General features: G+C 27.2%; 1 protein-coding gene across 1 annotated transcript; it reads left to right on the top strand.

Moving 5' to 3' along the window:
* Nucleotides 1-15: 15 nt before the first annotated feature.
* LOC106792729 (E3 ubiquitin-protein ligase AMFR-like) lies at nt 16-26,147 on the top strand (the record flags this gene model as incomplete). Its single annotated transcript, XM_014759231.1, is given in 8 exon segments — nt 16-337; nt 9,290-9,643; nt 17,334-17,591; nt 19,424-19,579; nt 23,383-23,705; nt 24,131-24,518; nt 24,800-25,047; nt 25,385-26,147. Coding segments are annotated over 7 exon segments (1,971 nt in total). The 3' UTR covers nt 25,725-26,147.
* Nucleotides 26,148-26,722: the final 575 nt, after the last annotated feature.

Below are 26,722 nucleotides of genomic sequence, written 5' to 3'. Positions count from 1 at the left end.
TTATATAATATACAGATAGATATATGTACACACATACAAGCTGTGAGACGACTGCAACTGAAGAAGAAGAAGAAGAAGAAGAAGAAGTAGTAGTAGTAAAAAGAAAAAGAATAAAAATAAGAAGAAGAGGAAGAAGAAGAAGAAACGTCGACGCGTCGTTGGCAGTGAACGACCAACGACGACGACAACGACGAACAACGGTTAAAAGACGAATACGAAGACACGACCACAAGATCGTTGGGATAATTGACGCTTATTCTCTTTTCTCATTGGATGTTGTTGTCTATTCCACTTCAAATCTCATCTCGTTCCAAAGAAATAAGAACTATTTTCAAGGGTGAGTCTTACACATCTTCGTTTCATCTTTTTCTATTTCTATTTTACCAATATACTTACATACATGCATGTACACATACACTTATAGATAGGTAATCTTTATATATGTACTTTATTGGAACCTTGGTATCGGCCAACCACGAATGGTCCACTTTGAAAATTCGCTCGATACGACTTTAAGGGACCTTTATCATCTATACACTCAAATATATATATATATATATATACACACATGTATATATACTCTTACATGAATACACGAATATATGTTTCGTATTTCGTTTTGTTTTTGCTAATTAATTATTCATCCTTTTTGAATATGAACTTTTCTTTCTTATTACTTTTGAAAGATTAATTTCTTTTTCTTATTTTTTTCCCCTTTTTTTTCTTCTCTTATTAAAATATTTATTTAATTTCGTGTTATTTAACAAGGTGAAATATATTTGGCTCGTGTTAAGATTATCTGACCGTGATAAAATCATTTTTGTAACCGTGTTGGTTGCATACTTGCTTGCTTGTTAGGGGTTGAACATTTTCCAGATATTATAAGAGGATCTATAAGAGTGAGAAGATGTGTGTGTGTGTGTGTGTGAGAAAGAGTGAGAGAGGAAGAGGATAGATTGTGCGCAATGAACAACGGCGTACACTCTTTGACACACATGTATAGAAAAAAAAAATATATGTGTTGATACGTTCACACTAGATGGACTTTCCGTGAAAATCATTTGGGAGATTCCACCGGTTTCTCTCTTTATTTTTTTATTCTTTTTTTTGTCCTTAAAATATTTGATTTATACTACGTTTATTTTATTTTATTTTTTTTTGATTAGTTTACACCGCGTTTTTAAATTAATTTCTTTTTAAACCGTTAGACTGGAGAATTCAATTAAAAAGATTCATAGATGCACATATGAAGAATATATTTCATATATTATATATAATTTATAATAATTCTCTATATAATTTCTTTTTTTTTTAATTTTTATATATTTATATTAATTAATACACGTTTTTTGCATAGAAAAACTATATGCGTTTCCTTGCTATTAATGTTATGTATGTATATATGTATGTTAAAAGTCTAGTTCATTCGTGGTCTTGAGCTATGCATGACATAAGTGAAACCCGTACTCAAACGCATAATTATAAAATAGATTTTTTTTTTCTTTTTTTTTTTTTTTNATATATATATATATATATGTGTGTATAGAGTAATAGTATAATAGTAAGTATTATATACTTTTCGATGATTGGAAGCCAATGGCCTCGTCCCGTTTAATTTTTACCATTCTTTTAACCCTAAGGCTACCTATCGTGTTTCGCGAATCTGAGGGACAAAAAAAATGTTAATCGAATCACTAGTTTTTTCTCTTCTGAATGAATAAGAGAGAGAGAGATAGAGAGAAATATTTCTAACTCTCACACAGCAGGTAGCCAAGTGCTTCAGGCTAATCGATTTTTCCTTTACGAGGCAAACTTTTGTTCTACGTTTTACTACCGGCATTATTCATTCGGCCAGTGGGTCAAGAAGGTTCCTCCTCTCCTTTTCTACTTACACACACACACACACACAGGCACACACACACACACAGAGACACACACACCCCTAAAAAGTCTTTCCTATAATAATATATACATATATTATATATACGACATTATTTTTTCCGGCATATATAAATTTATTGTTATTTTAATTAATTACTTTTATGGTTTTTATTTAATCTATTTGAAAAGTCACTTTAAAAATAATTGTATGTATATTATATTCGATTTTAATTTAATATGAGAATAATAAACAACGAATCAAATTGATTTTACGTATTCTGATATAATCGGTTAACAAAACAAATTGTATTCAAATTCTAATCGAAAATTATTTAATCTATTTTTGATATATTATTATTATTATTTCATTTCGATTCTTATCAATTTTAGAAACAAAATGATATATCGAAAAACAATTTATAATATTAATTGAATGAATATATTTCGTTTATTCTATTTTTCTGTCTCTTGTTCTTTTTGCATTCCTAAAAAAAAAAAAAAAAAAAAAAAAAATAAAAGTGGCTTGTTGGAGAGACGAAATGGTAAAAGAAAATCAGGCCGTCTCATACATGCATACGTAATGGATAGAAGTATCTCGTGAAACGCGTAATAGAGAACGAATCTCACAGCAATGAAAGAAAGGAGAGAAACCTCTGGGGCGCTTTTCTCTTTTCCTCTTGTTTCTTCTACTTTTAGTTTGCACGACTCCTAGACCATATCGTTTTCTCTCTCTCTCTCTCTCTCTCTCTATTTCTTTCTTTCTTTTTTTCTTTTTCTTTCTCTTTTTGTTCTACATTCTACGAAAACAAAAAATTTTCCTACCCGTTGAGCACATACTACTCATTCGCTTTTATTACACATTTACGTATATGGGATCTATACGTAAATGTATTTAACAAATAATCTATGTACGTGTAACTTGTATAAATGTAAAATTAGAAGAATACATGTATATATATATATATATATATTTGAGATTACGAATAAAATAAATTGGAAAAATAAATCTAAAAATAAATTATGATTTAATTGTTGACGACGACTAGAAAATATAAGAAAAATAAATTATTAATGTTACCAACACACTCTGAATAATCATTATCTTAATAATAACAGTTACATTATTAAAATTACATTGTGCATTATCAATTGCAATTAAAATGAAACAACCGATCATATGATTAATTTATTTTAATTCATTCCTATCATCGATAAACATGTTATTTGTCTTTCAAATATGAATATTTTTAAATTAACTATGTTACGTAGTGATAAGAAATAGTATATAATCAACTAATGATACTTTTGTATCTATAATATATGAACATATGACTCAATAACGAAATAACTGTATAACTTCTACTCTATATTCAAATATATACGCACCTGCGTGTGTATAGTTTATTTTTATTTTATATATATATTATAAAATAAAGAGAGAGGATGAGATATATATATGTGCATAGTACATAAAGCAAATTTGTTTATCATTACGATAATACATAATTTAACTACATACGTGTAAATGCATAACTACTGCATATTTTGTTTTCTGTGAATTAATATACAAAAAAAAAAGAAAATTATATATATATATATAATTTTCTTTTTTTTTTGTATATTAATTCACAGAAAACAAAATATGCAGTAGTTATGCATTTACACGTATGTAGTTAAATTATGTATTATCGTAATGATAAACAAATTTGCTTTATGTACTATGCACATATATATATCTCATCCTCTCTCTTTATTTTATAATATATATATAAAATAAAAATAAACTATACACACGCAGGTGCGTATATATTTGAATATAGAGTAGAAGTTATACAGTTATTTCGTTATTGAGTCATATGTTCATATATTATAGATACAAAAGTATCATTAGTTGATTATATACTATTTCTTATCACTACGTAACATAGTTAATTTAAAAATATTCATATTTGAAAGACAAATAACATGTTTATCGATGATAGGAATGAATTAAAATAAATTAATCATATGATCGGTTGTTTCATTTTAATTGCAATTGATAATGCACAATGTAATTTTAATAATGTAACTGTTATTATTAAGATAATGATTATTCAGAGTGTGTTGGTAACATTAATAATTTATTTTTCTTATATTTTCTAGTCGTCGTCAACAATTAAATCATAATTTATTTTTAGATTTATTTTTCCAATTTATTTTATTCGTAATCTCAAATATATATATATATATATATACATGTATTCTTCTAATTTTACATTTATACAAGTTACACGTACATAGATTATTTGTTAAATACATTTACGTATAGATCCCATATACGTAAATGTGTAATAAAAGCGAATGAGTAGTATGTGCTCAACGGGTAGGAAAATTTTTTGTTTTCGTAGAATGTAGAACAAAAAGAGAAAGAAAAAGAAAAAAAGAAAGAAAGAAATAGAGAGAGAGAGAGAGAGAGAGAGAAAACGATATGGTCTAGGAGTCGTGCAAACTAAAAGTAGAAGAAACAAGAGGAAAAGAGAAAAGCGCCCCAGAGGTTTCTCTCCTTTCTTTCATTGCTGTGAGATTCGTTCTCTATTACGCGTTTCACGAGATACTTCTATCCATTACGTATGCATGTATGAGACGGCCTGATTTTCTTTTACCATTTCGTCTCTCCAACAAGCCACTTTTATTTTTTTTTTTTTTTTTTTTTTTTTTAGGAATGCAAAAAGAACAAGAGACAGAAAAATAGAATAAACGAAATATATTCATTCAATTAATATTATAAATTGTTTTTCGATATATCATTTTGTTTCTAAAATTGATAAGAATCGAAATGAAATAATAATAATAATATATCAAAAATAGATTAAATAATTTTCGATTAGAATTTGAATACAATTTGTTTTGTTAACCGATTATATCAGAATACGTAAAATCAATTTGATTCGTTGTTTATTATTCTCATATTAAATTAAAATCGAATATAATATACATACAATTATTTTTAAAGTGACTTTTCAAATAGATTAAATAAAAACCATAAAAGTAATTAATTAAAATAACAATAAATTTATATATGCCGGAAAAAATAATGTCGTATATATAATATATGTATATATTATTATAGGAAAGACTTTTTAGGGGTGTGTGTGTCTCTGTGTGTGTGTGTGTGCCTGTGTGTGTGTGTGTGTGTAAGTAGAAAAGGAGAGGAGGAACCTTCTTGACCCACTGGCCGAATGAATAATGCCGGTAGTAAAACGTAGAACAAAAGTTTGCCTCGTAAAGGAAAAATCGATTAGCCTGAAGCACTTGGCTACCTGCTGTGTGAGAGTTAGAAATATTTCTCTCTATCTCTCTCTCTCTTATTCATTCAGAAGAGAAAAAACTAGTGATTCGATTAACATTTTTTTTGTCCCTCAGATTCGCGAAACACGATAGGTAGCCTTAGGGTTAAAAGAATGGTAAAAATTAAACGGGACGAGGCCATTGGCTTCCAATCATCGAAAAGTATATAATACTTACTATTATACTATTACTCTATACACACATATATATATATATATATATATATATATATATATATATATATAAATAATTTGAAAAAATAAATTTCCAAAATATCACAATTTATACACATCGTTTCTAGATTAATTACAATTTTTAGAAACAAAGTTATTGAAAGAATTTGACATATTATAAAATATTATAATTTTAATATGCCATTATATAATAATAATAATAAATGAATAAAGTGAGAAATAAAAAAAAACAATTTGATTAATATAATAAATTTAATAAAAATTGATCTCTGTGTGAGAACAAAAGAGCGTTTAACTTAAAACTTTGAAAGAAGAATTGAATCCCCGTATAAATTCAAAGTCTCCTACACTGTTCCACTTTCTACAATCTAATTCTTGAATTTTTTTCTTTCGCTAATAGGAACTTCCCTTTTCATGAAACATATTAGTAGTATTATTTCAAAGGTCGTCATCCCAGATAATGAAAGCGAAACGCCTTCTATACTTACTTACTTATCATCCTTACGATTATATCCTCTAACAAATCAAACTTCATTCATTTTATTTTATGAAACGTATGAAAAGATACATCTTCACGATTATTAATTATATCTTCAATATATTATAAATTAATAATCAATGCTTCCTTCATTTTTCATCGTTTATTTAATTTTTGTAAAATTATATTATATATCTATCTATAAAGTATCGAGTGAAATATAGTTATTAAATAAATAGAATCCTTCGTTGTTTAAACTTGTCAACTTTTTGTGACTATTTTACAATAGATAAATATTTTAACGAGTTTTTTGAATGTTTGCCAATTTTGCAAGGATCCTAAGCAAAATAAAAACGTAATAAAAATGTGCATGTAGTTATACACACACACATATATACGTATGCATGCCACTATGTACATTTATATTTTTTCCAACTCGTATTTTACTCGTTTAGTATCAACCAGTGTGTACGTGTTACGACATATGTAGAAAATAAATAAACTACTTAACATCCGTTTTCGCGTTTAGTATGATTCTTTAATTATATCATAATGTCCCCTATCTTTCCGATTACAGTGATATTTTAATACAATAATTATACTAATTGAAAAAAAACAAATAACATTAGATACTTACGCGTTTTGTTTTGTTTTTTTTTTTTTATTTTAATTGCTGCGATATAATTAGGATTAATTTTTTCCAAAATAAATGTAATCGAATTTTATTCAATTCTATTACGATCAATAGGGATCATACTCTTGGTCTTGTTATAATTAATTATGTATAATTTTATTTAAAACAGAATTGTTTATTATATGCAATATTTAATTATTTGGTGACCAAAACACACAAAATTCGTATCATTTTTAGATTTACGTACCGTTTATCTATAGCGAATAAACGTGTAGTTTTAATACTCATTTTATGTTTTTTTTTTTCACGAATAAATCTTTATCTTTTATTTTTTGTCTTCTTTTTTTCTTTTTTGGATAAATATTTGAACGAAATCATTTACGCGGAATAACGATTTAAAAAAAAAAACAAGAAAAATAACACGTTGTAAGAGTTATAGAATGCGTTCGTAACCAATAAGTGGACTAAAAATAATGTTTTCTTGGCCTTCACGATCATCACATTTTTGGCTCAATCGAGAAATTATAATACTGAATTTTAATGAAGAATTTGTTGCAAAGATTAAAAAAAAAACTCATATTTATTCATGATTTCATTTCATTTTCTATACGACGAATAATAAGACAAATATTATTTTCGATAACCAAAAAAAAGAATTGCATGAATTTTTTAATGAATTTTTCTCTGACCAATTATACGATTACGTGTGTGTCTAATGTAATTATAAACAAATGTATTATCCTAGAACTCGTTAGATTTGTTTGTAGATCTTTAAATATCTCTATTATTTCATTAAACTATTCTCGAAACCATTCTCTAAAATTATCGTGTTTTTTAATAGGATATAATAGGATATAGTAATATAGCGAGGTTAACAATATACATTTATTTGCTTAGTATAAAATTTTCTTTTTCCTTCTATTTCTTTTCGTTTTTCTTTTTTTTTTTTTTTTTTTTTTTAACGGTGACATGCATTTATGCGTTGTAATAAAAAAAAAAAGATGGAAACGAATAGATGATAATGACTTATTTCATAACAGTACATAAATGTTTTCTATATTCATTCAAGAAATTCAAAACATTTAGCTGAATCTAGAGAAAGGATCACCTTTTTTANGATATAATAGGATATAGTAATATAGCGAGGTTAACAATATACATTTATTTGCTTAGTATAAAATTTTCTTTTTCCTTCTATTTCTTTTCGTTTTTATTTTTTTTTTTTTTTTTTTTTTTTTTTTTTTTTTTTTTTTTTTTTTTTTTTTTTTTGGACAATCATCGTAACTTTTTCATTCTCATGACTTATTTCATAACAGTACATAAATGTTTTCTATATTCATTCAAGAAATTCAAAACATTTAGCTGAATCTAGAGAAAGGATCACCTTTTTTAAAAGATATTTAAATGTTTTTTTTTTTTTTCTTTTTTCGATAAAAACTATATTTATTAAAATCTTTTTAAAAGAAAAATAAAATAAAATCATCAAACGCGTTTCTCAATTTTGATTTTTCACCGGTGCAGCAGGAACAGCAGCGTTTATTTATTTATTTCTTTTTTAATACACAACCCTTCTTCATATGTCCAATCGTGACATAGTTCTATTTATTCAAAAATTCAAAACTCTCTCTGGGAAATATAAAAATCGTTTAATTTAAAATAGAAACCCACTATCCCCTATCCCCTCAAAAACAAAAAAAAAACAAAAAAGTAATTAGTTTTCCCGACATTGTGTGTTTCTTTTTGGTTTTTGTTTTATCATTCATTAATTTCGTTTTCTTCTTTGCAAACACGTAAAATGGGTATAAAATTAAACGAATATTATTTTAGAAATCATTAACAAATTTTTTATTAAATGACTCTATTGGCGTTTTACTTAAAAAGAAATTAATTTATTTTGATGAACCATTTGTGACACCTTTATTCATACATATGCATGTACATTACGTTTTTTGCATACACAAACTATAAGTACATGCGTTCGCATGTACAATCAATTTTTATATTAAAATGAAATGTGCGCATTGATTAGGAAATTAATTATAGCTTCTACTAATTATTACATCATATATCTAGAAACATTTATAAAAGCATATTCTTTCTCTCTCTCTCTCTTTCTTTTATTCTGTTTATTCAAGTTGTTTTTATGGGAGACTTGTTTTTTATGAGAGAATCCGAATGACACCGAAAAAGGTCATCCACTACATGTGTTTTCAAACATATGTTGTAAAACATGTAAATCATTCAGGATGTCTATTTTCATATTGCACATATGACACGTGTATTGTTTTTTAAGATTTTAATTATTTATTTTTTAAAAATACATAATTGGTTTTATAATAATTGAATGGTTATATATTAGAGTTGAAGGAAAATTTATATTAATAGATATGTTAACTATTTATTATTAGAAAATCATGCAAGAAACACTTTTCGTTTTTATAATAGTTTTTTAAATTAAAGAGAGAGAGTTTTATTAATGATTTATACTAATTGAATGTAATCTAATACTAATTGAAACAGAATGAAAAATAAAATAATGATCAACAATTTAAAGAATACATTTGCATATAATTACAATATTTTATTATTATCATTATTATCAAGTAACTCGATCTAATTTATTTTAATTTGATAAAAAGACAAAAAAAGTAGAATCAAATGAAAAATGTTCGCAAGGAGGAGGGGGGGGGGAGAGGGTATACCCGCTAATTATCTCGTTGGAAATAAAAATGATCTATTAATTAATATTTTCGTTATATTATTTTTTGTTTACAGATAAATTAAATTCTCGTATAACCGAGCAAGAAGAAGAAGAAGAAGAAAAAGAAAAAGAAGAAAAAAAAGAAAATAGTGAACACAAATAACGCGAACATGCCGATGGAATTTTTAGATCGAATACCCGTACCCAATTTAAGAGTTTACACGAGCCTAAGCTTCGCTGTACTCTCTTGTTCCGTTTATTATGCCGCCCAAGTCGTAAAGGATCCAGCATGGAGAACAAATCATACTAGCATAGTCGAGGGCATCACTGATGTAATAGAAAATGGCACAACAACTTCTCCAAGAAGTATTGGTATGCACTTCAAAGAGTTAATGGCCTTCATGGTTCAGGATCCTGGTTGCATTTGGGTGAGTCCCATATCATTATTAAATCATAAATATTCAAACTTGCAAACAAATTTTAACTATTTTCTTTTCTTTCTTTCTTACATTCTTTTTTCTTTTTAATTTAATTTGTTCCGGTAACGATAATTTATATGAAAATATTCGCTATAAATATGTGAATAATATAAATGCATACACACGTTTTTTTAGTAATATAAATTAAATTATTTTATTTTTTATTTTTCATTTTTCTTTTTTCATTCAAACGTTTATTTTGAAATGTGTATTACGTTGGTTAAGTATGAAGTATCTGCGATTACATAAGTATATACTTGTATTATCAATTCCGAGTGTAATTGCAATACGAATTAAAAAATGTAACAACTTTCTAATAGAGTTCATTTTCGAATATGCATGGATAGTTATTAATAAATCATTGGGAGTCTTTTTTTCTTTTTTTCTTTTCTCTTTCAATTAGGTGTTAAGTTTGTATCTAAGGATTTAACTACATAATGATATATAATAAAGTGTTAAATAGAACTCGTAAGAAAGGGAAAAGAAACTTCCTCGGAATTGATTTCTATTTCTTGAATATTTTCGTATCTATTAGCGATAAATAAATAGAAAAAGAGAGAGAAAAAAGAAAAGTTCACCATACTAAGTGTTTTTAATTATTTATTATCCTGTATTTTCTCTATCTTTATATTTCAATCTTATTTAATTTTTTTTCCTACTCTTTATCTAAATATATTTATATATTCTTCATTATTTTACATTTCTTTAATTACAATTCAGTTTGGTATAGATATTCGAATATAATATCTGGTTTTTTAAGATATTCATTTTAATTAAATCTTATTCGTTTATAATATTTATAAATACGAAAAAAATACTTTAAAAACAAAAATTGTCACAAGTTTAATATTAAAATTTGTTACACGAATGTGAGAAGAGACAGAGAGAGAAAGAAAAAAAAAAAGAAAAATCTCATATACGTTAAATAAAATGAAGAAAATTTTGCACATGTTAATAATTTATTTCTAGATAAAGAATCCAATCTATGAGAATATTATTATTTGTAATATTCGTTATATAAATTAAAAGAGAAAAATATGAAATATATGTAATATAATAAACCCAAAAATGAAATATGGTTAATATGGGGAAATAATATAAATAAGAAAAAAAAAAAGAAAAAAAAGAAAGAAAGGGAGATTGAAATATCTAGGAAAATTGTTCTCCCAGTTTCTCTATTAAATGATATCTTCTTTGGAAAATAATATCACGCTTAATCTCTCGTTCATGATAGTGTGAGAATGTGTAGAGTATAGTGAAGAAGAAGAGAAAGAGGGGAGGTTGAGAAGCGTCGTGCGAAAATCGATGGTCGACCATGACCCGGGAAAATCGATGTTGCGCCGAGTCGTGGCGAGTCGACCCAGACAAGACTTAACCAATGCTATATCTCCTTTATTATATTGCCTATAGATACTTTCGTTCATTGGTTAATCTTATCTCTTTATCATTTTTATATACATTTTCATTTTTTTTTTTCCTTTTTTTTTTTGTTCTGTTCTTTTCTTTTCTTTTGGTCCAATTAAGAAAATTTTTCACGCGGTACTCTCGGTTAGAAATAAAAAGAAAAAGATAAAATATAATAATAATAATATAAAAACGTTTTGTAAAATATTTCCAACAATATTCTAAACACCATTGTATCGCATTGTCAAAGATTAAACGTTACAATATTGTGTGTGTGTGTGGAAAATATATTATTAATTTAATATTATTATATATTTTCTAATTTATACAGAGATACACAAACAAATAATATTTCTTATACCAACTCGTTATGTTAAATAATTTATAAAATCATTTCAAATAATTTGTATAATAGATCCTTTGAAATCAAGGATATAACAGAATGATGAAATAAATTAAAGACATCATAAATTCTATGTAATATTCATCAATAAATCAAGAATTGTATTACGTATAAATATAAATTAGGAGTAACTATGATTATATTCGCGAATAGTAAGGGAAAAAAAAAATAAGTGATTTATCATAGTGTTTGTGTTTAACATAAGACCGACTAGTCGATTCGTTATGCGTCAAGTTGCATCACGCTCTCCATTCGAGAGACTACTATACACATATACATACCTAAACACACATAGAACGGTGTCTCTGCCACGTAATCCGTTTGACGTTCTTGATAAACGTCGATCGTCTAACTAATCTCGGTTGTTAGAGGTTGACGAACGCCGAATACGAACGCGTGCCGAATAAACATTTCTTTTTATGCAACACCAATGATAATGCAACATTTCGATAGATAATATTAAATTTAAATTTGACCACACACAAAAAATATATATATATATATTTATTGACTCGAGATATTTATTTATTCATTTTTTTGTTTATTAATTCAATATTAAATTCTAAACTTTCGCAATAATATTTGATTGAAATTTGTTACTGGATTACGATCATAATAAATCAATAGTTAATATCGTTTTCCTACGTATTATTATTATCTTTTTTTTTTCCGCGCGTGTGTCGAATATTTTTCGCGTTATTTTTTTATCTGCGTCGCGATAAAGATGAGGTTTAGGTTTTTTTTTTTTTTCATATTTTCATTTGTACAGAATTTGATATAGAATGTACATGGTATTAATTTCGTATTACAATTCTTTATTCATTATGATATATAATAATTCAGTACTATACAGTCTAATAAAAAATATGATAAATAAATTGTGATAATAATTATGAAAGTCATTATAAAATCGTAAATCATATAATATATCTTTTCTTACGAGATATTTAAAAAGTGAAATAATTAAATGAAATAAAATCCGTTCCTTATTGTAAATTTTGATTTATTGTTAAATATCACTTACACTTTCAATTATGGTCACGAACGTGTGTGATGTCATTGATATAATCGTTTTATTTGATTATAGTTAAAAATAAAATAAAAATGTGGAATATTACGATTCCTTTATACTGCTACATACATACGTATAAATAAAGTTAGACGTAGAGAAATTCGGTCAGAAAAACGAACCGGTTTGTCGGGTTTACCATGAGAGAGTAGTAAGTCCCTTCTCGCAAAACTTAAAACCCTCGAGGCTTAACGGCAAACGTTTGGTAGGCCTAGGTCAAACTGTGGATAGTATGTTGAGTCATAAATAATAAAGATACTTAGAGAAAGTCTAAATTTATCTAATGAATTTCCTGGTTCTTGTTTTTTCTTCTTCTTCTTTTTTTTTTTTTTTTTTAAGTAATAAATATAGAACAAATTGTGCATGAAATAATGATTAATCGAACGTTACCAATAATATTGTATTTAGTATTATTAATGTTGTTCCCTTTGGTTAATTGTTGAATATTTCAACGATTATATAAGTTCAACAAAAAACAGGACGAAATCCTAATAAAAATGAAAAAGAACAAAAAGAATAAATTCAATAATTTATTTGATAGGTAATATTTCAACGATTTTATTATTTGAAAATCTCTAACGATTTGAATATTTTAAACATAGAAAATATTGTAAATTATAATTTAACATATAATTTTTATTTGGAGAAATTAAAATGAAATAAATAAATGTTAGATTAATTTTTGTCGTATATATATATATCATCGAGACGTGACATATATATTTTCGAAGGTTAACACGTACTATCGATTGTCCCGTTGCACCCTTTTACGCATCGAGCCGCAATATCGCGTGGCGTCTTCGCGAATGAAAATGCACGCGCGCGCGCATTCTTATATTTCTATATATATATATATTCTACATATATACTCACAGTTCCATTTTTCTAAATTTTTTTGCATTTTTAAGATAAATCTTATCACAAGCTATACGTTTAAACATTTTATGACATATTAATTTACCCATTTTTTCTTTTTTATAATAATTACTATTTCAAAAAATATGTATATAATCGAAATAAAAATGTCGATTAAAATAGAAAAGATATTCATATAAATTATATTTCCGAAAATAATATAATATTTGTTCTTGACGATTATTGAAAAAGAATTTTCTGTAAATAAGTTTGAATTAAAATATCCGTGATATATTATATATATGATTGAAATTTGACTAATCATAATAATAGGATGCAATAAACTAAATGAAAGTAACGTTTAAAGAAAATATTTACAAAATTGTATCCAACGTTGTAAGGAGAAGTCGAGTGTTATTTTCTTATTGGAGTAACGATGACGTACATATATATATATATATACGGTATATAAACACGTAATACCAAAGAGATATACAGAAGTATATAGTAGTGTTGCATAGTAAAGTTCTTGCGGAACGGTCGTAGAACGATTGGCAGTGGGCGTAATGCCAACGATACTAACTAAAGTATCTACGTATCTTGCGTATTTAAATTTTAGAACATAGAACTTAACAACAAAAACCACAAATAATGCGATTATGATTAAATGAATATTCAATTATTTATTAATTATACTTCCTATAATTTTAATCGAAATATATAATAAAAATATAATAATAATAAGAAAACTAGTTTGAAACCTGTTTCGTCAATGATTACCCAATAACGATAACAACAAATCAATAATTTCTTATTTCAACTTACTTTATTATGATTTTCGAATGACAAACACGATTCTTTATGCATCATGTAACCTAAGAGGAAACAAAAAAAAATAGAAAATTTATGCATATCATTCTTCTATAACTATATTTAACTACACCTACATAACGTTTGCACGTTTAACATTGAGTTTCTTGTTCCAATCTTTTATTATTAACGCGAAGGAAAAAGTAATCTTCGTAGTTGCAATAAAAATAGTAGCCTTCGAGATAGGAGGAGTAACTACTAGCAATAGTAGTAGTTACTCGTGTAATAATCTATAAGCCTTTGTTTGCGAATGTGTGTGTGTGTGTGCTTGTTCACATTCGTTCGTTCGTATTCAATATGTTCATTTGGATTTTGTGGATTAAATTTTTATTATTTAAAAGACATTTTAAATAGAGTTAACAATTATTTGTTTTTTTTCTAATCAATTGTAAGAAAATATGTAAAGGAAAAGTTATAATAATAAAATAATGATAATTTATCATCGGTTATTATAATCAAGTTCGCGAGTAAGTATTATAGTATGAATGAGATACTTCAGAATGTTTGACAAAGTTAATAATAAACAAAAGATATCGAGAAACTTGAAATGATGTTTCTTGATGTTTGAAGAAGTAATCGTTAAGTATATTGTGGCCTATAAAAGCAGTACCAGAAAACCGCATTGCGTCAGTAACATTACGAAATTCGTTTTAGTTTTAAGTTATTATGTCGAAATGATATTGTTCAATTGTTGAGAAAATCTAAATCATTTTATTCCCATAATATATATATATATCTCAATGCAGGTATTATAACCGCATTGCGTCATTTATAATACTACTTGAATTTCGTTTCGGATTAAAGTTACTATCTTCAAATAATATTTTAAAATTGTATTGTACCATACCACTTACACATACGTGTAGAATCAAAATTATTTTACTGTTATAATATCTTTCGTTGCAAAATATTAAAAACCGCATTGCACCAATTACAATATCGTTTTGATCATAATATTTGTTCTTTTAATTTATCTATGTGATTTTGCGAATATAAAAATATCATTTAGAATTCCTTTCGTATTTTATTATAATGTTTTTCATGCGTGCGAATGCAAACAATTTTTCTTTTCCTTCTTTTTTTTTTTTTTTTAACCTAATCACCTAACACGTTTTGTTTTATTTTTTCTTTTTTTATATAACGTGAATAACTTATTGCGTTTAGAATAAATTTAAATTGTGAGTTTTTTTTTTTTTTTTTTTTTTTCTTCTTTTCCTTATGAAAATGTTAATCTTACGCGAATATACGTATAGAAATAATTTTATACAATTTATGTCTCTACGTTCGTGCGAAGATGTTTCAAAATAAAATATTTCAAAACACGGTAATTGACCGAATATAAATCAAAAGGGGAAAAAAACGAAACACGAAATTTGCCACAATGATCCGCGAATATATTATATTAGTCGGTGTTAATTCGAATAACACTTTTAACATACACATGTATATTTCATGGATCAACCTGTTTTTTTATCCACATTTTTTTTCTTCAGATTGTAATCTTGCAATTAGAAACATTTCGAGAAGACGTTTCAAGGCCGTTCGAGAAGTTTATTTCTTCTCTCTTAATATTACAAATTGTTCTTCAATCGGATGAAATTGACTTCGATTTAAATTACATTTGTCAAGATTTTCTTCTTCCTCTTCTTTTTTATTTTCTTTTATTTGTTTTTTTTTTTTCTCTTTTTTTTTTTTTTWTACTTCTAAGTGTATAAAAGATTCCACTGTACGTAATCTTTCTACTATGTAGTTTCTTTTTTCTTTCTATCTTAATTATCTTTACTTAATCTATTCCGTGTAAATTATCATTGTTCGATGAATTTTTTCGAATTCTTTTGTTCGTTTAAAAAAAAAAAAAAAAAGAAAAAGAAAAGAAAAAATGAGAAGGAAGTTAAAATCGTTCGGTTGAAAAAAAAATATAATCAATAGGATATCAAAATGAAGTTGTACGTTATAATAATCGTCGCGTGCAACAACGCGAGAAAATAATTGAATATAAATGAAGGAAAATAAAAATGAAAAAATAGAAAAATGTTCTTTTTTTGATTTACCATTGGTAGAAACACAAAACGAAAAAAATTACGAATATTTTGTTAAAGGATTAAATTTGTTAACGGGGGAGTAATATGCGTCTGTTAAAAAAGATCAAAATTGTAATTGTATAACAAAAATATTGTTTAATTAAATTTCCGCATATTTCAAATATAACCAGCCACAAAAATAAGAGAAAATAACTAAAGGTATCTAGAATTAGATGTCCTTTCGAATAAAATTCTGTCATTTGGCAACGTATCGTTCGTAGTCGGTTAGTCATTTTGACGCGTTAATGTTTCATGAGCTTTGCCAAGTTAATCGTTAGTATTATTGACCTTCAATCTATCGATTCAAGTATTATTATCACACTAAATCGAGTACTTTTCTTTAAATTTTCATTACAATTTCTACATTACGTACGTACGTACGTATATATATATGCATTTACGTATATATGCATTTACATATGTATACATATACGTGTGTAGTACATATATATCCAATCGATTCGAGAATACTTGTTACAAATTTCGAATAAGAACTCAAGTTTCATGCTTCGTTTTTCTCGTTAATGAACCCTTTAAAAATATCGTTAGATTTTTGTTTTCCTCTTAATTGGCTTAATTATTATTATTGTTAATCGATATCGAATCGTGGGAGATAAATTTTACAAATCATTATTACATTTTCGTACGTTGTTCTTATTAATTATATCATCTATTCGCGTTTATTTAATATAATCAGATTATATTTTATTTGAAAAAAAAAATGATCGAATATTTTTATCCTCAACAATTATATTCCATCGCATTGTATTTTTCTCTATCTATACTTGACATATTATTAGAATTTTATACGCATTATTTTATTAGATTGATAATAATTTGAAGAAGAAATTAGAAACAATTCTCCTCTATATAAAATTATTGGATTTATTTCATTTTATTAATAGAGATGATCTCGTCATAAGTTCTTATTTCAACCCTTTTTTTTTTCTATTACAGACTTTGATAAACATGGCTTACTGCGTACTGATACTTCTTGGAAAATCAGTTCAAAAATTAGTCTTCGGTGAGCTACGGGTTTCCGAGAGGCAACATCTAAAAGACAAATTCTGGAATTTTGTCTTTTACAAATTCATATTCGTTTTTGGCGTACTCAACGTACAATACATGGACGAGGTTGTACTTTGGTGTGCATGGTTTACTGCTCTTGGATTTCTAAGCTTGCTCAGTCAACTTTGCAAGGATCGATTCGAATATGTGAGTATCTCTCGATGGAAATATTTTAATTAATAAAAAATTAATAGATAGAAAAAAGAAAAATATACGATAAACGATCGATCCAATCATTCCTTAACACGAAAAAAATAATATAAATGCAACTAAGATATATTTTAATCGTTAACATGTTGGTTGTTAATCAATAAAGTTGCAACAATTTACTACTGCGTTCTCTCACACACGAGTCCTTGAATGTCTCTTTTTTTTAACGACGAACGCGCCAGTTTTTTTTTTCTTTTTTCTTCCTATTCCTCGTCTATGTGAATGTGTATTAGTATAGGAAAGTACACCATTAAAACTAGGTTTTGCTTGATATAATAATAAACATGCGTGTAAAATTGTGTGAGAGTTAAGTGAGCGTGTTACTCACGTATTACATATACACATAAATACATACGTGTACAAATAATTACACATATGTAAGTATATGTAATCGTATACTCGCGAACATTTTACGGTAAGAGACACAATCGCTTACGTGGATTAGATAACTTAGAAAGTGGAATACTGTATCGTGTTTAGTTTCATTGTTTATCGTACAAGTAGAAAATTTAAATGATGCTTTATTATTATTATTATTATTATTATGTATTATAAGAAATTTGTAATTTTTTTAAATATATGTGTTTCAATATATGATTAATTTATGATATAATTATATACTCAATAAAAATGAGAGGATAGTAACCTTCAAATTAATTGACTGTTCAATTATCTTTTTTATAGAGTATTATATTTAATAACTGTCGTATTTAATTGCGTTACTTATTTGAATAAAATACAAATATCACTATTTTATATTAAACGATTTTATATAAAGTTTCATTACTCTCTCAAAATAAAAAGAAAAAATAAGTTGTATTATTAAAACANATTTTATATAAAGTTTCATTACTCTCTCAAAATAAAAAGAAAAAATAAGTTGTATTATTAAAACATTACTTAATCAATTGATTTTCTCTCGTAATATTTCTATGAAAAACATGATACAATTAAAAAATAATATGAAAAAATAAATCGAATAGTTAAAATATATATTGTTAATCGACAAAAGTGTCTATGAAAACATTTTAATATTATCAAAAAAAAAAAAGAGATTGATCGAATTGAATAAAATAAAATGAAAAAAAAGAAAGAAAGAAAAGATAAGATTGATGAGGATTTATCGAGGGGGGGGGGRGGGGGGGAAGAAATTGTGAACTATTTTTACGAAAAATAATCTATCGTATGTTTGGTTAGATACATCGATCTTCGTGTTTATAATCAATTTTTGTATCTATCTCGATGATGGCAAACGCGAGCGTTCTTTTAAATGCCACCAACTATACTATAGCACTACTGAGGAACGCAGTTTTCCGTTACGCAACCAAGTTAAGATCCGCGTAATCCCGTTAAGTTAATCCAATAGAGATAACGAGGTTATTGGATAGAGACCTGCCAAAGCACAATCGTAACCCATTCATTGCATCTTTTCTTCTTCGAAGGGTTAACAATACGAAATATGAAACTCCCCTCCTTACCCACCCACCCCAAAAAATAAATAAGTAGTACAAATGATCGATTTAATAATAAAACGAATATACGCGTATGGGAAATTATTTGTTAAAGTGTTAAACGTCATCATTGAATTGAGATTATGTAGATTGCAAATATTTTCTTCATATTATAACATTAGTTAGATTAAAAGGTACAACGTGTGGGTGGTGTTCAAGGATGATTAAAAATATTTGAACTTTTACTTTTATGTAAATCAGCAAGAAACCTTTTCGAACCTTGTAACCTTGATGTCATATATTTTTATTTGGTTACAGTTATCCTTTTCTCCTACCACACCAGGATGGAGTCACGCACGACTTCTTGGACTTTTGGCAGCAATTCTAGCACTTTCTGCATTTATGCTCCTATTGTGCACCGCTGCAGTCTTCTTTTTGGTGACCTTCAATACTTTTGCCTTCATGGCAGCAGAGGTGAGTTATAGTTACGTTCCAATTACTTTTCGATTTAATATAAATTGTTTCAATTTCGACAAACATATTATTATAAACACGTTTAAAGGTTTCGTATAAACTTATTCAACAAAATCACTTTAATTTGTCCACGCGCATGTTACGTTGTATTTATTATTATTATTATTATTATCATGTAAAACAAACTTTAAATTATTATCTCGTAATTTAACGCCCACGCACATATATTTCAAATTAAAGCAAACTTCGTTCTATGAAATATTACAAATGAAATTTATGCTTATTTGTTGTGTGTGTTTCATCGCTTAAAACATCATATTTTAAACATTATTAATGTTTATTATTTTGTAATTCTACAAAACACAGAGGCATCAATTTAAAGTTCACATTGAATCAAATTAATAGTGTATTAATATTATTATTATATTATTAAATATAATTTTGTGCAACCGCCGTGCATTTGATAATTGGACAAGCATATATTGTAAAAGATTAAACATATTATAATCTAATACCTTGATGAGATACGATTCATTCGTGTCAAACAAAAAAAGGATACATTTTATCTGGATTATTAATAAACATCAGATGAATGAATATTTCAATAATCTAACGTTGTTGGACGTTACGAAAGATAAAACAAAAGTTAAAACTTACCTTCAACGTTTATTATTTGACGTCTTTGAAATCTAAATTATGATCATAATACCCGTAATACATAATCCAATAATTTCTCTTTAAACCTTCCTCCCTTCTCTCTCTCTCTCTCTCTCTTTCGTTGATTCTCAAAGTATTTAAAAGTCACGAAAGTTTATTACTAAGTTTTCACATCTACTGTAAAACTAAGAAGAAACATTTTGGATTTTCTTTCAGAGAAAAGATAAGAGATGAAAATGGCAAGTAATCTCTTTTCTAAAAAGGGTTACATAATGTCCGGAATGAGTCAAAAGTTTATTCCTGGGTCAAAAGTTTTTCATAGATCACTTTACAAATTTACGAATTTTTTACTATTTTTTTTCTCCCTTAAACTTCTTACACTTTTAATTGGACTTGCAATTTTGCGAGATCAATTTTGTACTTTTATAATTCGAAATGGAACAAAAATTAACCTGAATCTTTCTTTCTTTCTTTTTTTTTTCTCTAAATATGTTACTCTCAATTATTTAAACTGGATAACAATTTTCTACGCGTTTAAAAACTTTTGATTCATTCTGTACACCTTGCGCACGTACGCTTAAATACATATGTACGCGTATGGGTTTGTGAATGTAAAATTAAAGGTATTCATTAAATAAATCAAGGTGAATGCTTTAGATACATTCCTGATACTGATTCCTTTCATTATATATTACTTGGTAAAAAAAATTCGAAGAATATATATCGTAAAAACCATCAACGTAAAACTATCCTTTTCATATTTGATTCCGAGAATTTTCTAAGAAAGTAATTTGAAGAAATCTTCTTTTCCTTATCTACCTTTCTAATCATGTTATCTTAGAAATGATTATGTTTCTTTTCTTCTTTTTTTAATAAATCACCTATTTCCTATTATTCACGTAATACTTCGGAACTTATCGTATATGAAAAACAATCATTGAAACGTTATTAATTATTGCATGCAAATTATGTTTATCATCAACGTAACGAAAGATCATTATGTTTAAATAAAACATTTTATAATTACGATTATATACGTATATCTATATATATATAAATATATAAATATATAAATATATATACAAAAGTCCCGTTACTCTCATTATACCGAAAGATTTTTTTCCCTCTCTCTTTCTTCATACTGCATTCGTCCTTCTGACGTATATTTTTCTTTTCAACGTATTCCCTTTCAAACTCTTGTAACATTTAAATTTCATTATTTCTGATCACAAATATATTGCAAGAGAAAGAAACAACTTATTTATTATTATCCAATATTTTGATTTAAAAATTGATAAAAGATTTAATTCATTTTCCGAATTACTTATTCGAGAATTATTCGATTTTATTATTCACAAATAATATGAAATATTAAAATATATTAAATTAATATGCAATTTTGAAATAACGATCATCCACTCGACTACACATCTTTCCATTTGTCTATATTTCAAATTTTACATATCAAATATTAAAGAATAATAATCGTATTTTTTTTTTCTTTTTTATATTGTACAAAGAATTATTTGTGAATAATTAAATATTTCAAAGAACGATAAGCTGCTTGACTAAAACCTAGGAATTAACATCGAAGGAATGGGTTTTAACGAGCAAGAGAAAGGTCTCGGTCAACAACCCGTACCTAGTTACATTTTTTATTACTTTTTATCCTTGTGCATCTCTCTCTCTCTCTCTCTCTCTCTTTCTTTCTCTCTTTGAAAGATACATATCTCTTCATTTCTATTACTCTTCACTTAGCTTCTAGAAACTTTCCACTTCTGTTTCAATTGCAATGACCGCAATAGTGCAATCCATTTCCAATAGTTCTCGATATTTTCTTCCAATTAAGGATCGATCATTCCAACATGATTATTATACTTTTCGATATCTCGATAAGTTTCTCTCTATGCAATTTCGATTGGTCAACCCTTTCTTCGTAACTTTAAATTACGTCAATGTTTATATAAAATTACTTTTACCAACTTTTTGTCCTTAACATTTTTTCCAAATTTATTCTAATAAATGTAAGATAAAAAGTTTTCGTTGTTATATATATATTGAATATATATATTTCTAATATTATAATTTATTTATTCATTTGTGTGTAAAATCATACGACGAGTAGTATGAAATTGTATTGCAGCCAATGACGCGTATTAGGTTCTAATATTAGAAATATTTCTTATATGTTGGAAACACACGGTGATATTAAATCAAAGAAAATTAAAAGGAAAAAAAATCACTGGCGACGTGTTATCAACATGCAAAAACATATCGTTTGTCGTTAATACAATTGCATAATCAATTAATGATTAGAATACAAACAATAGTAATTAAATCAATGAACAAGTAAATAATTGCTCGAAGAAGTATCGAAAGAATAATAAATCTAATTAAATTAGATTATTCAAACATATGATATTTTGGATAATGTGTAATACTTTGAAATGTACATACTTAAAGTTTCATTACATACTTTGGAGTAGGCACTTATGTACATATACAGATACGTGTTATAGTGTTATTCTGCACTCTAGACGACTACGACGATGATGACGACGACGTAGATTATTCATAAACTCAACGTAACGTTGAATGGACGAAAGTTTATTCAGAAGTTCTTTGCCACGTGTTCTTCGTCGTTCGATATGCTCGCGTATTATCGTTTCTTTTTTCGCTATTGCGTTTGTGTCGTTATTATTTTCCCTTTTTTCTTTTTTCTTTTTTTTTTTTATTCATTTATATCGGCCACGTCAGATAAACGGCTGATAAAATATTACTTTTATCTTTCTTTTCCTTTTAATTTATTTCTCTTCTTCAATAAATATTTATTTTTCGTTTTAATTTGAACAATTGCGACACGTGTAACCGTCAAGAAAGTTATCGAATAGGTTCGATAATTTATCGCGTCTACAACCTTTCTTATAATTTAATATTCCTTTAATAAAAAATAAAAAAAAAGAAAAATACACAAATGTAAATGTGATACGAATATAAATAATATGTTTGTCCAATAATTTGAAATCAAAATGATATTACTACTCCGTTCAATGTTATCAAATAATCTCACATATCAAATTAATATATTATATTCGATAATAGAAAAACAACAAAAATCAAATAATTATTAATAATGATTGTTTTAGTGTATATTATTGGCAGTCCGTACTATTCACGTCATGTTGCGTTATGTGATTCACCTGTATGACACGCGCGGAGCCGGTACGTCTTCTCAACGTTCATGGGATAAACGTGGACCCTTGACCTATTACACGGATTTGACGTCAGAACTGACTGCATTGGCCGTTGATTTCTGTCATCACATTCACATGCTACTTTGGAGTAACATTTTCCTTAGTATGGCATCCCTGGTCATATGTATGCAACTACGTTATCTGTTTTACGAGATTCAACGAAGAATTACTAAACATAGGAACTATCTTGCTGTACTAAGTCACATGGAACAAAAGTATGCACTTGCACACATTTTTATGTTATTTTGTTTCTTTTTATAATATGAATAAATAGAAGAAAATTCGCGTTAGAAATTTGGGACAAATTTTGAATAAATTTGCTCTATACAAAAATTGAATATAAGAAGCAAAGAATTCTTAATAATTTTATTCTATTTATTATTTATAATTTGATCGATATCTCTCGACTGACACTTACTTAAAGCCACCCTTTATACGGATATCTTTATCCCTTTTATTAATACTTCCCTTCTTTCTTTTTTTATCTACTTAACAGAAATCAAATTGAACCCCTGTTAAAATGATAATTCAAACCCGAGATCAAAGTATCTCGTAATATAATTTTATTGAATTCAATTTCAAAATTCATCCAATCAACGAATAAAATAATTGTTAACAAATAAAATATTATTTATTTTAGTTATCCAATGGCAACGCAAGACGAATTGGCAGATAATTCAGACAACTGTGCAATTTGTTGGGAAAAAATGGAATCGGCTCGTAAGTTACCTTGTGGACATTTGTTCCACAATTCTTGTCTGCAGTCATGGTTGGAACAGGACACTTCCTGTCCTACGTGTAGGTTGGCACTTAGTATGCAAGCCAACCATAGGGAGAGTTCACCTGAATTACCGTTAGAACCACAAACGCCAACAAGAAGGAACGATAATCATTTCTTCCATTTCGACGGATCCCGATATGTTTCTTGGCTACCAAGTTTTTCTGTTGAAGTATCGCACAATCGTGTACGCGGTAATATTTTCACCTCGACTCATAGTAATTCTCAAATGGATGCAATGGCTAGACAGGTGAGTGGTAATGCGAAAAATTCATTCTAAACATTATAGAATTAAACTGTACAACAATTTGGAAAAATGTGTTTATCAAAATTTACACCAAGAGAGTCTATGAAATTATTCAAATTTTCTAATTAATTGTAAAAAATCACGAACGTTAAATCTCTAAGCGAATCATGATTTTAATTAAAGATGACAATGGGTTTATCTTCATATCTGTGTTTACATTTTCATTAAGATAGCAGCATCAATATTACATGATCGATAAATCCTAATGAAAATTGTATTTGCAGGTACAACAGCTCTTTCCACACTATCCGCACAATATGATATTAGAAGATCTGAGAATTACACGATCTGTCGAATGGACCATCGAAAACATACTAGACGGTGTGTTGACTTTACCTCATCACTTAATCGAGGAACCGCAAGCAGAATTCGTCTCGCAAACGCAAACACAAACGTCCACAGCACACATCGTTCCCACACCTACTATCCAAAACACTTCAGATCCAAGGCTTGACATTCCTATTGCTGATAGGTAATTGTCTTTATGAATTTTCAATTGAATAATACTTTATATTATTTCTATTATCAATTGATAAGTAATATATTATACACACAGATGAACCCGAAATGTATTTAAACGATGCTTTAATTATTCATAATGTAAAAAACAATTTGTTTTTACAGATATTTAAACTTCTAATCCGAATTACAAAATCTAATAATAAATCTTTAAAATGTTCTCACAGGAACAGGAATAACAAATGGAAAAATCTAAAATACGTTTAACTGATCTAATGAACTAATACGATTCCATCCATCCATCTTATTACATTCATATTTTACTAACAAGAATAAATTTTATTTTTTAGCGGAGAAGAACCATCCAATCTCGGCGGACGTTTTTCAAAATCATCGATCGAAAGGGAATTAATTCTTCAACGTCGAAAGGAACATATGCGGATGACGGCACGCAGAAAGTATCTCGAGAAATATCGAAAAGATTCATTGTCGATATCACCGTTTGCATCACCGTCGTCGTCGTCATCGTCATCGCCGTCATCGCCGTCATCGTCGTCGTCGTCGTCGTCATCGACAAATGAAGAAGAAACACCAATTGTAACAACAACTTTAACAACGACAACGACGACGACAACAACGACGACGAGTTTGCAAGATAATGGATATGTTGTTGATGAAACTATGTCTTAGAAAACGGGCAAATTCATTTAACGGATTTATCTTTTGGAGAAGCAGATCAAAGAGATTCGTGAGAGATTTATACTTGACAGGAGTTAAACTCTCCGTAAAAAAGATAATATATAAAGCAGATAATTAGCTTTGTCTCTCCGATTGATGAGAGAGAAAGAAAGATGAGAAAGAGAAAGAGAAAGAGAGAAGTGGGACACACATACGAAATGTAATGAAATGAAATGAAATGAAATGAAATGAAATGAAATGAAATGAGAAACGAAACGAAACGAAACGTGTGTGTATGTCATAGGATTCTTAAACGCACGATCGATTGGGAAATTTCTAAATTGGATTGATATTAAATAGAAGTGATATAATATAATAATATTTTAACAATTTATTACGAGATAATTATGGGATTTCTTATATTTATAATAATGCCGTTTATTTCTTTTCTACCATTGTTTCATTGTCGGCCAACTTTTTATTTATTTATTAATTATTTTTTTTTTCTCTTTGGATAAATTATTATTATTGGTTTTTTTTTCTTTCTTTTTTTTTTCAAATGGCAGTACGAGAGGGCAAATATGTTAAAAAGACGAAAGTACCTTGCCAATGACTGACGACAATGACGAATGAATATGTAAATGTCGAGAGATAAGATAAAATAAGAAAATCCTACGAACCGGTTTAACTACGATGGTTTGATCTAATCCGATAGTGAGATTAGAATGATGTTTTCCCTGATTATATAAGATTAATTAATCATTGGAGATCGCGGCGTGATTCATTGATTTGTTTCGGCGATTTTATCCAACTAATACTTTACGTGTACATTAAGCATCGATGATACTTTTAATTTTTCTCTTATTAGTTAAAGAATATTATGTTTTTCTTTTCTTTTCTTTTTTTTTCTTTTTTTTTTTTTTTTTTTTTTTTTTTTTTTTTGTGTGATGTTAACGATTGATGATTTTATTTTTCTTTTTCTTCTTGTTCTTCTCTTTTTCTCCTTTCAC

This window comes from Polistes canadensis, unplaced genomic scaffold (assembly GCF_001313835.1).
Source record: "Polistes canadensis isolate GaletaPanama2010 unplaced genomic scaffold, ASM131383v1 scaffold_589, whole genome shotgun sequence".
Lineage (NCBI taxonomy): Eukaryota > Metazoa > Arthropoda > Insecta > Hymenoptera > Vespidae > Polistes > Polistes canadensis.
Note: the sequence above shows the minus strand (reverse complement) of the source record. Positions and strands in the feature narration are given on the sequence as shown.